Source organism: Sycon ciliatum, chromosome 8 (genome assembly GCF_964019385.1).
Source record: "Sycon ciliatum chromosome 8, ocSycCili1.1, whole genome shotgun sequence".
Classification (NCBI taxonomy): Eukaryota; Metazoa; Porifera; class Calcarea; order Leucosolenida; family Sycettidae; genus Sycon; species Sycon ciliatum.
In genome coordinates, this window is record NC_088650.1 from 13,817,090 (window position 1) to 13,829,171 (window position 12,082).

The window sequence follows — 12,082 nt, forward strand, 5'->3', positions numbered from 1 at the left end:
GTCCGGGCTCTGCCAACCGTGGATGGTTGGAGTAAGGTCACTGTTTCCGAACACAGCGTCCCCCACCTTGTTTCATGCTGTCAAACCAACAACATACTTACATAGTACATGATTGTACTATGACTCTAGCATGAGTGTACTAGCATCTAAACTGTTTAGACTAAAAGTACGAAACAGTTTTGTCGGCAGATTGAGTATTCCGCTCCTGCTCTTGTAGCAGTTGAGGACTCTCGTGTGGTAGTAGTGCCTTTGCTTTTTGCGTTATGCAGAGCTCACTGACTTGTCAGTTACTGTTTGAGCACTCTGCGCTGATGTGTCCACAAAGGACACAACAGAAATGCCATTTAGACTGTCATGTACGGGTATTTGTTTGAAGTACATGTACGTCCTCCTCTGGCAAACAAAGCTTGGTGTGTTTCATGACAGCTTATCGGGATACATGCAGGAATCCACACGTTCATCAGTGAAGAGTGGTACGATTCACTCACTCCACGGCCCACGCATTCAACAAGTAGGGTCTATCCCCCATAATTTAAAGCCCAGGCCTGCACTTATAAAGCCAGTGGCAGAGTGCTGAACTCTCAGTATTTCGCTTTTCAATGCGCAAGGAGAGCCATAATTCTATAATTATTATTGTCAGTGTTCATTCGCAATTCGTGGAAACACTGGCACTTTGGCACTTAGCAACTACTAGCAGGCTATCTTTTGTGCAGTTTGGAAGCATTTCCTTGAAACCCGGCAGCATTGCAAGGAAGTAGCACCGAATACCGGCTGTGATGTGCTACAGTGTACATTATCCATAATCGTGTGCCAGTGTCGTGCGCGGCTTCACAACCTTTCAGTATCATTCCGGCGACGCGTGTCGAGCGGCTTGCAATGATGGCTGTGGAGCGTGGAAACCGTCGGCGATCCTACTTTTCGGCGTACGAGCAGGACGACCTCTGGTCCGTGGCGGCCTGTGCGTCCAATGCGGCTCAAGTTCCAGAAAGAGATGAGGTCATTGGGACGTGTGTGGAGTCAGCCAATGGCGTTGGCAATGAGGCAAGTACTGATGGCTGTACTGTCTTTTACTTGTAGTTGAATACCACTCTGACATGCGGGGTGTATTTGGCCTTGTTTTGGCTCATGCAGGGCGCAGTCCAAATTCGTGTTCATGTTGTAGTTAATTATTATTCTTGTTTTAAATCGGATAACCCAACTGTGCTACATGTATGCCATGCACCAGAGCGCTACTCGTCTATCGTAAGGGGGCCGATTGTGAACGTAGAGGGACTCGGAGGGGCATAAACGGAAACAGGAACTGAAAAATGGCGTGTCGTTTGTTTACGGAATATTCTGGAATACAATCATGTACATGTACTAATATTACACTATTACCTATCATTATGGCATCAGGTATTAGTAATCCACTGCCAGAAACACCAGTTCTTCAGAACTACATGTACATGTCTTTGTGTATTTTTTACAACGACCACAAATGCCAAACATGAGCTGCAGCTAGGGAAGCACGTACAACATGAATCGTGGCATTTCCTCTCCACTAGCAATACAGATTAGAACTTCAAGTCCATGTACCTGTACGTATACGTACAGGTAGTTACAGTGAAACCTGTCTAAGACGACCGCTCAAGGGACCTTCAAAATCTGGTCTCTGTTACCAGGTGGTCTCCTTATCCAGGGTCATTTGACTGGAAATGGCATCACTTGGTCCTGGTTCCAGTGGCCTTCTGGGACAGGTGGTCGCCTTATCCGAGTGGTCGCCTTAACAGGTTTTACTGTATATTAATAGTCACACTGTCTGAGCAGCCATTTGCGACACTGCGTTGTTTTAACCACTATTTTCTACGTCTACCAATTTCCTCCTCTGGACAACAGGGCGTTGCAGTTTCAAGGGCCAGGGGTCTGGATTCCCTACAGAGAGTTGGAAACGCTGAACTGAGCCAGCACAATCCATACCACATCATGCCCTGCCGCCTCGACTCCGTAGATACTGACCAAGAAGGCCGCAGCCCCGTGGAAACCGCCCCAGTCAACACAAGCGTGAACGTCATACGGGCTACACCACGAGGTGAACGAGCAGCTCAGGAGGCCGCAGATGGCAGCAAGATAGCTCGTACGTTGAGGCGCATTTCCCAACCCTCGACTCACCGTCGCCGGAGACGAAGTCGAGTGCATTCGCACATTTCAGATCGTGGATATGATACAAGCCGACGAAGAGGGAACCGGCTAGGAAATCTACTAGGCCGTCTTATACCATGCAAGCCCTGCGCCGTATAGGATTTCTATATTTACAAAAAATACTTCTGAAGAATACCGAACAACACTGACTTGATGTTACATGAAGCTTGACAGGACTGATTTCTCACCCTTGAATGATGCTGGCGTGGTGAATACATGTACTTCAATTAATTGACCTCTATACCACGCTAATGTACAAGGAGTCCTACATGTACGTCGGCTTTTAAAATGGGACTCATCTATGCCCAACGTAACCTCCCATACTGTGTGTGCATGTATCCAACTTGAACTTTGACTTGTCTATTTTAAAATCTTTTATGATACCGCCATAATACCGCCATAATACCGCCATAATACCGGTATTCATGACTTTGAGGGAACGGTTGCAAAGGTTCAACCTTTTTATGAGAACTATGTTTTATTTACTTTGAAGTGCGCTGCATTTGATATAGCCTGAGATGTAGCCTCATGCTTACATAAAATTTGCTTTCTGTTGCCTGGTGATTGCGAGAGCATGAAATCAAGGTTTGTTTGCTGCTACTTGAAGTAGCAGCAAACAAGCCTTGGTTGTCCTTGTTGTTCTGTTCTGTATCACGCTCTGCCTCCGCGGTGTTGAGCACTGTCAGCACACTGGGTACATCCTCCGGTAAAAGCTTTCTACAAAAAGGTATCACCAAGCCTGTGTAATGTCACAGGAATCGTGAGTTTCGAACTCTGAAGAACATGATGTTATACTCAGCTCTCTGCTAGGATGGCAGCTACATCTTACACCTAGGCCTCAAGCGAAGCAGGGTCCCTGGTTCCAGTCCTGGTGGTGACAGTCAATTTTTCTCTAGAGACGTTTCCCTTTTCAACTCCCTCAACTAATGAAAGTTCATCTATATACAGTGTACTACGCATGTTCTACTTCAATGAAACAACACCTCCCAAATTCCAAAAGTCACATTTCTTGTTGAGATCTGGCGTAGTTTGGATTGCCTACTGTAGCCCGCATCTTGTTCTTGGCGAATTGTGGTCACGTTTGTGGCCGGAGGCTCGTATGCTAAATGTAACGCCATTGATGAATTTTCCATGAACATTCTCGCCGAAAGCGCTCCAGAAGTGGCAGCAGACAGGAGAAAGAAGGACAAAACTGAATGAAATAGGCTATAATTATATCATTAGGTTGCAACCCACACCGGAGCTCGTGCTTTTCCCACCGATATGACTTGATACCTGACTGACTCACGAGTCACAACTGCCATCCAGCGCACACGAGAAATCCATCGAACCTTCGACTCGGCAAGCCTACCGGACGTACAGAGATGCCTCGTTTCTAGCATGGCAAGCACCTCGTAAACACCAGATAGCAGGGTGAGTCAGTGTCACTCATGGATAGGTACAACAGGCGTTGAGGACCAAGTTGTAGGTCATTCGCAACGCTGTCACGACGAAACCCGCCCTCATCACAACAGTGCGAGAATGAATAGTGGTAGCGACACTGGCGATACTTTTACGTGTGTAAGGAAGTAGCCTGCTCCCCACGCCGGAGCTCGCGCTTTTTCCACCGACCTGACTTGACACTTGACTGACTCACGACTGCCATCCGAACTCCAAAGCACACAACTTCACAAGAAGTCCATCGAACGTTTGACTGGGCAAACCTGGAAGAAAAGCATCACTCCCTGCTAAATGCACTTCTGTGTCGAATGATCCGAAAGGGTAAAGAATTAACCCGTCTGTGTAAGATGCAGAACGTTGCTTAGAGTATGAAGAAGAACAACAAAATCAGAAGAGCGACTCCAAGTTACTTGGACTTGCCCATGTCAAGAACAAGACTACTTACAGGTGGACTGAGGGAGGTCGGCTGGAGAGCGCGTGCGGAGGTAGGACGTTTGGAAGTATTATTCAAGAATTGTAAACAAATTTGAACTCATTTGGCAGATTTCAGATTCAAGAATGTTTTCTGTACTGCTTTTGCATCGGTTACTGTCGTACATGCATGTATATGTATGTGCCGCGCTTTGATCAGTTGGAACAGTTAGTTGGAACATGTGTAGCCAAACGATGCTTTCTAATCCCGACTATGAGCACTTGAACTAGTAATCGCACAGCCGGTCTGTTCAGACTCAGCCTGTGTGCGCTGATAGATTGCTGTTCAAGGTTCTGATGCAGGCATCGGCAACATAAAAGGACCATTCTTCTCCGCCCGGGACAGATGGACCGTGACATAGATGCTTGTCTCTCGTCAATGGCCTCACTAGGCCCGAACAGTAACCGATTTCATCAACATTGCCTTGTCTTTAGAGTCTGCACTGCATGCCATAATTACACTCTCATGGGATGCCTTCGGTCTCCAAGAGGATACATCTGAACGTCACATATTTTGATATCCACTCCACGTTACTGGATTCGTTCGCGGGTTCACCAGATCTGGTTAGTACTTGCCATTTACAGTGAACCTTCAGTATAACGTACCTCCAAGGAACGTCCAGATATGCACTTTTTAAAATAATAATAACTCTTTTATTTACTGGTGTGAGGGAAAGACGCAAACGGGAAAAGTCTGAAGAAAATTTGACTGTCACCACCAGGACTCGAACCAGGGACCGTCGCCTGAGGCCAGCGGTGCTCTAACCGCTGAGCCAGCCTATGGTGTAGTCGTCATCCCAGCAGAGACCGTTCAACATTTTCTTCAGACTTCGTATATAACTCTGTTGGTGCTCTTTACTTCTTATAAAGTAATAAATTATTTACTAGGATGACCCAAAGGCTGACCGCCTATCTTGCATTGAGCAGCAGTGTTACGGTGTATAACATGCACACACGCACACACGGTATGGCCTGTGACTGTGTTGTTTTGTAAAACTATGTACATTTATACGTGTACTGCTTGGTCAGGAATGTATCTCTGCACCATTGCATGAGATCCGCTCAGTACATAGTCATTGTACGGCATCCATGCATTCCTTGAATCATGAACAACGATACATCAGCATGTACATCTCGACCTACATGTACATGTACCTGATCAGCACTCATTCTTCGTGTATACGTATACATGTACATGTACATGTTGTTGTTGTTGTTGTTGTTGTTGTTGTTGTTGTTGTTGTTGTTGTTGTTGTTGTTGTTGTTGTTGTTGTTGTTGTTGCTGTTGTTTCTTTATTTTACATGTATATTGTGAAATTGTGAAACTCGGGATTGCAGTGAGTTGCCCCCTTAGGCCTTCTCCTTGGACTTGGGGCATGGATGACTTCTGCCCCAAGGCACAGAAAGCACTTAGAAAGTGGAGTGCTATGCTATATGGAGTGCACCGGTACTAGTATTAAAATCTGCTCCATGGGCCATCTACATGATTGCGTCTGTGCATACCAGTGATAACCAGGGAGTCGTGAAAACACTTTCTCGACCGACTCCTTGGTGAAAACTAAAGAATGATACCCACTCATACATGTACATGTACATGATTGTACATGCTCGCAGCATGTCTGTGGTCGGCACAATCGCTAATCCATCCCCTGCCTGAGGCTGGTACATCGTACCAGACAGAGCACGGGTTGTGCTCTCCGATAGTATGAGTGACAAGCTCACTGGCTTGGCTCAAGCAGTATCGGCTTCAGCGGCTTGAACCTTGGAGCCATCACTCGCCGTCGGTCCTATCGTGACCCTGAGTCTGTAGACCAGCCACATTGGACGATGTAGTGACGCTTTGTAGATCTACACTGGTGTTGATCGTGTCCAGACAATCGTAAAAGATGTGCTAACATTATCATTGGCGATTCCCAATTTTATCCAGGCCTGGGCTGGAAGTCTACTAAGTGTTGGCGATCAGAGAAAGCCAGCCCGTTGGCCCACGTCTATCCCAAATCCCCTCGTTCAAATCTGGACTATTGCTTTTGTTGTTTTGGCAGTTTGTCTTACATGTACGTTTAATAGGTCTCACGTTTTGGACTTGGAAGTTGGATTATCCAAGCTGTCTGCTTTCTGCTGGGCTCAACTCCGATCTTTTTAGTATTCTGTATTACAAGGAGCACATCTAGACGGGGAAGCTGTGAATGTTCATGCCCAGTTCAAGCTCAATGAAATCCGATCCGTTGACTTAAATTAAGTTGTGCAGCCCTAGACCTGCGAACACTGGAACAGGGTGCAAACTAGACTTCCCTGATTGGATTTCATTGAATTCATCCCCGTAGGCGTAGGTGCTAGAAGATCCTCCAACTTTTCGAGACTACGTGCACGAATATCGAGTTGAGTCTGTTGTGCTTGGTAGCCATATTCATGCACTGTGGAGGCTGAGGCTTTGGCCCGGGACAGAGTACACGATGCTATCCGTGTAGAGCGGCCGCTGTTCGCGCCTGAAGCGTATCTTCAGCTGACTGGGGCATGTGCTCAGATGACTGTATAACGAGTATGTGATAGAATACATGCATTGGTCGTTGTTGTCTGCGTACCTTCGTGGCCGTTCACAGCTGATCGGTCTTTGGTTGATCAAGTGTGTGCCTCCGAGCATGGTGTCTTGTCAAGAGTCTCTTCGAATGCCGCGAACTGGCCTCAGCACAGCCGGTGGCAAGGGCTGGATGGAGCGAAAGAATGGCAACGAAGAATGGCCCGCGAGGATTGCCAGGAAGGCGAGGAGAAATTGGAATCCACAAAGCAATGCTGAGTCAAATCCTAAAATGTAAAGCGAAGAGCAAGGCGGAAGAAGGCAGTTGTCGTCTTGACTCGTTTTCCTGCTTTGCCTGTTGTTTCGCTTCGGTCGGATTCCTCTGTCAGTAGAATGGCCAGACATCATCCTCCGCTCACACGCCGTCATAGCGCAGGAGTGGATAGCTACGTCAATAATGACGAGCTATGCGAGACATATTTGTCCCGTCGCTTGGCCCCATTGGCCCTGGCCGACAACATGTCTAGTCGTCAAAGTGTAGCATACTCCAGCTACTCGAGACGAACACCGACTGGCGAGACAGTCGATGAGGGATTCGGTGGGCGATCCAGTCGTTGCAGCCTTGCCAGCGACGGGTCTTGGGGATCCTCCGCCTCGATTCCGGTCCGACGGCAGCGAAGGAGACTGAGTGAGGACGTCATTGATGAGATTATAGAACGCGTCCGCCGAATACCGCACTGTTCGCAGTCACTGCTCGGAGTCGTGCACAAGATTGCCCAGACGCACGACGCAAGCATTGCGGACAGCATGCAAACACACGAGATGATGATCAGCGATGGATTATGCACGCAGCCTTCGCGACCAATTCGTCCCTCGCCAACATGGCGCTCAGCAGGTAAGATAAACACATCACTGTTATCCTCAGTCACGAATCAATTTACTTATTTCTACAAGTCTATTGAGCCTAAGGCTAATTTTTCCTTGGCTTTGTGTTGGTAGAAGGTTACAAAGATGAGAGTGCATCAATACGGCATCGTTGTAACATGGATACTTGATGTAAACGTGGCTGATACAAAGTCGGCGCATGTTAAGTCACAGATAATAGACGATCAGTAGACCAAAAATACAGTTGACATTAGGTCCCACGTGATTATATGCATTACCCCGGATGGACTAGCTAGGCAACCGTTGACCCACGTACATCAATTAGCTGACTGTCGTAAAACCTCTTGGATACGGTATCGATGATGTGTTTCAATCCTTTCCACTCTGTGAGCGTCTGTGTCTGTAGCTTTAGCATGCAATGTACTACCCGAAGTACTGAATTTACTTCTTTTGTACTCTATATTCTAATGTATCTTCTACCTCTTCTCCCCTACGAACATACTTTCTCATTTTCCATACTTACTTAGGAGACTCCCTTCGATAGGCATCTATTTGCCTTTGGAGGATCCGTGAAATAGAAATCAATCAAAAAATCAATCAATCAATCTGTATGTCTGTATCTATGTCTGTACCCTAGATCTACAGGTAGTAGAAGCACTACAGGAGCTATACTCGCTGAAAGCCGGGGTGTTCGACTCTCCGGATCACCAGCGCTGCACCAGGTCCGAAGCGGCCACCGTCACTTACGAGATCGTCCAGACCAACTTCAAGCAGAGCGAGTACATGGCCTACGCCACGGTCCCCGGTGGCAGCTGCTACGGATCCCTGCAGGCTTGCGCGACGCGGGGAGAGGCTCGGCGCAGCGCCGCCTGCGTGGCCCTAGTTCACGCCGCGTGGAACGAGCTGCCATCCAAGACACTGACCGAGGGCAACATTGAGGGCCTGGTCATGGCGGCGAAGACATCCAAGCTGAAGAAGGCCGGCCGCTCGCCAAGCGTCAGCAGCATATTCTCCAACCCTCCGTCCCTGAGCAGCAGCTGTGCAGCCACGCCGACACACCTTCGTACGAATGCGCCACCGCGTCTGCAAAAGCAAAGCTCCATCTCCAGTGCCACATCGTGTGTGTCGTACGACAGTGGCTGCTCATCGGGCTCAATCCCCGGCACACCCATCACGCCATGCATGGATATGGAAGAAGCCAGCTGCCACTTGCCGGGTCCACTATCCTCAAACTGGCAAGCTGTGGACATTCTCCGCCACCTACTGAAGATGTACTGCGGACGCACGGCCATGGAGTTCCGCGAGCGCATGACCGTCTTCCAGCTGATGCAGTGGAGTGGAGACTTACAGCGGGCCAAGTCACGCTGCCTGGCATTTGAATCCGTCCTGCAGGCGTACCTTTCCACGCCCCTGGACGAGAAGCTTCGCACGTACCTTTCGAAGATGTGGGCGAGGAAAGAGGGCGCCGAGAGAGGCATCATAACGCAAGCGCTGAAGAATTGCCGCAGAGAGCTGGACACACTGCGCGTCAGCGGGAGTGAGGTGAGCTTTGCCAAGGAGAAGAAAAGCATCCTGGTGAATGCCTTTGCTCTGTACCAGCGGCAGCAGGCGACGGTAAGACACAGCGACTATCAGGCTCCACTGCCGCCGCAGCTGGCCCACCAGCAGCAGCGCATGTCGTCACGCGTGCAGCAGCGCGGTCGCAGCAGCAGTCGCGACCGCGGTGACTACACGTCTGATTGGTACTGCAGTCACGGACAGTACTCATGAAGTCCCAACACCCTGTCTTCTGTGCACTGTCTTCTGTGCACTGTATTCGGTGCGCTGTCTTCTGTGCCGTAATGCTGTGAAAACTTGATCGCTTGATTTCAGGATGATTTCGGCGCCTGATTCAGTATTATTATTATAAATTATCCATATCACATCTCATGACCAGATGCAGGGTTTCGCCGCCATGGCTGTACAAAGCAATATTTAGTTGTGATGAACACCGACTGGCATAAACAATGCGCACCTGCACATGTACATGTATGTGCAGCTAGAGTTAGCAACGAAAGGTCGCAGCACTACCTATTATCATTCAAATGTGTGTTGTGTCGTCTTTGGCAAAACAAAGCTGTTGCATGCATGTACATGTATGTGCTTCAAAGTGAATGTAGGACGAATTTAACGCACCTGATTCTTCAGCTAGTGAGACGTATTGATACTCGAATTTTTAATAATGGCTATTGCTCAGCTGAATTCCACACATCGGCTTGCTGTAGAGTTAGTTATTTTCACAATCTTCCAAGATGAGACACCCTGTCTGTTATTCTTACTGGTGTTAAACAATACCTTTGCGATCGTTTATGCTCAAAAGCAGCACGACCACAGCAATACAAAGCAAGAATCAATAACACGAGATTCCAAAAGTGATGTGTCTTGTGTAGTGATTCGCGACTTTTTAACGGGATCGAACTTTGTTCTTTGCGCAGCAAGCACTGCCATCCGCAGTCGATGATGCCTTCCATGAATCTTGGCTTGCTTGCTGTGATCCACCGTTTCCCCATGCACTCATTCCACCTCCTGCTTCCTGTCACAACTTCACGTCTTCTGTTTTGCATGGTAATTGTAAACATACTTTGAAGTAGTCATTATACAAATCACCGAGAAGAGGCATACCAAGCTGTCAATGAAGCATAAAATCTCCAATAAAGCTTCGCCCCCCCCCCATCCCTGCCCGGTCTAGAGAGGGGCATACTGACAAACTTTTTTCTTCTTCTTCAAAACAGCAAGCAACTCCAAAGCCCAAAAGAAAATCCAAAAACAAACCAAGAACTTGTGCATTAAACTCATGTTATTCAGAAAAAGTGGGCAAGTAAATCGTTCGTCACTGACAACCAAAATAGGCGTGTAATGTTGCGGTGAAAGAAAGAAGCACAAGACCGGCATTTATGGCAGGAAGACTGGCTTTTTTCTTTTCTTTTTGTATGAAAGTGCACATGCCTACATAATATAGAATGGAAGAGACCAACAACGACAACAGCAAGAGAACATATGTGACTACAGAGGGCGTGTAGGCACTATAAAGCTGGGTCGGTGAGGTGAAGTGCGCTACCACCACCAGTGGCCTCGGGATCAATGCGCACATCACGCACCATGGGGGAGAGGGAGAGAAGAAAGTCTGTGTGTGAAAGAGTTAGAGCCTGAGAGCCAGAGAATGACCCAGAGAATGATGGAGAGAGAGAGAGAGAGAGATGGGGGGGGGGGATGACTCGGATGAGTGAGGGAGGGTGAGCGAGTGAGTGGGTGGGTGAGTGAGTACCAGATTAGTTTGGGAAGCCATGCCAATGGATAAGCCGCTGCGTTGGTTGCATTGGTGGTGGGGGGGGGGGAGCAAGACGGAGAAGGCAAATCGGAGCTGCTGCCAGGCAGAGTAGCGTCACAGGCACTGGATCAGCGAGAAAGGGACCACCAAAAGGAGCAAAAAGGAAAGAAGAAAAAAAAGAAACACAACGCAAAAACATTCTGCACTGCGGTGTTTCGGGAGCTCAAGGGAACAAGGTACAGTTCAGTGGGGGTGAAGACAATGTGGTCGTTGTGAGACTGGAGATTGGAGTACATTGTACCGTCAAATTTAGCCATGGAATGCTGTTGCCCACAACCAATCCTGGCGCATCAGGTGCTGACATACATGTATGCGTGACTTGAAGGCCTGCAATTCCCTTCGATGCAGGAGGCTCCGGGATGACTTGCTCAGGAATGTCGTTCCATGCTGCAATGAAGGTGTAGGGGAATGACCTCAGCAGGTAGTTCGGTGCTGTCCAAGCAAGTGGCCATTGCATCCGGAAAGGATGACGAGAAGCTAGTTGTCCGCGGGTTCTAGGAGTTTTTTTATTATATTTATTTTTTTATTTTTTTAACAATGATCACAGCTCACAGGCAAAGAAAAAAATTGCATAGTGGGAGCATAGTGATGGTGAGACTTTTTGGCCTCAGCCGACCTGAGGTCTCGACGTCATGGGGACATAAAACGCACCAAAAAAAGAAGAAAAATGAAAGGAGTGACAGGTACATGATACGAAATGTTAGGAGGAGAGACAGTACATTAGAAGGAGGGGAAGGATAAGACAGACAGTGCTAGGAGGAGAAGGAGAGAAAAGAAGAACAGACGTTATTGGGAATAGTATGTGGAGCGGAATTTGGAAGTCATGAGGTGAGGCAGATATGATGCTGATAATAAGAGATGGTCATGTGCCCACGACCAATCGTTGGTCTTCAAATAGCGGTTGGCTGCAACTTTGAAGTGTTGCAAGTGCTTGGTGCAGAATGGACCAGAGAAGACTCCGGCGGGCAGCTGGTTCCAGACGGGGACAACTGCGTGAGGGTAGGCTCGACACAGGTTGTTTCGGGAACGGACTGGAAGTTCATTGGCCAGTTTGTGTGCGTGAGCATTACACCTCTGGAATGTACTACGGGTGGAGTGGACTGTTCGGTGTTGGGGCTGCTGGAGTGGCAGCATCCTCTGTAGAAGGGGATGCGCATCCGAACAATGCATCTTGTACAGGAGGCAAAGTGCTGCAACCATCCGACGAAGAGCAATACTCGACAGCC

The 12,082-nt window shown here is 48.2% G+C and overlaps 1 protein-coding gene and 1 long non-coding RNA gene across 2 annotated transcripts; both read left to right on the forward strand.

Moving 5' to 3' along the window:
* Positions 1-218: 218 nt before the first annotated feature.
* Positions 219-2,724, forward strand: LOC135823751 (uncharacterized). The gene is made up of 2 exons (XR_010554744.1): positions 219-1,041; positions 1,876-2,724. It is a non-coding gene; the product is annotated as an uncharacterized LOC135823751 (long non-coding RNA).
* A 3,592-nt stretch (positions 2,725-6,316) lies between these two features.
* LOC135823752 (uncharacterized) lies at positions 6,317-9,904 on the forward strand. The gene is made up of 2 exons (XM_065336593.1): positions 6,317-7,499; positions 8,127-9,904. Exons 1-2 carry the CDS (start codon positions 6,998-7,000, stop codon positions 9,257-9,259), a joined length of 1,635 nt encoding a protein of 544 aa, XP_065192665.1. The 5' UTR covers positions 6,317-6,997; the 3' UTR covers positions 9,260-9,904.
* Positions 9,905-12,082: the final 2,178 nt, after the last annotated feature.

Coding starts and splice junctions, on each gene's coding strand:
- LOC135823752 (XM_065336593.1), top strand. CDS start 6,998: ATGGCCAGACATCATCCTCCGCTCACACGCCGTCATAGCGCAGGAGTG. Junction 7,500..8,126: donor GCCAACATGGCGCTCAGCAG/GTAAGATAAACA, acceptor TCTGTACCCTAG/ATCTACAGGTAGTAGAAGCA.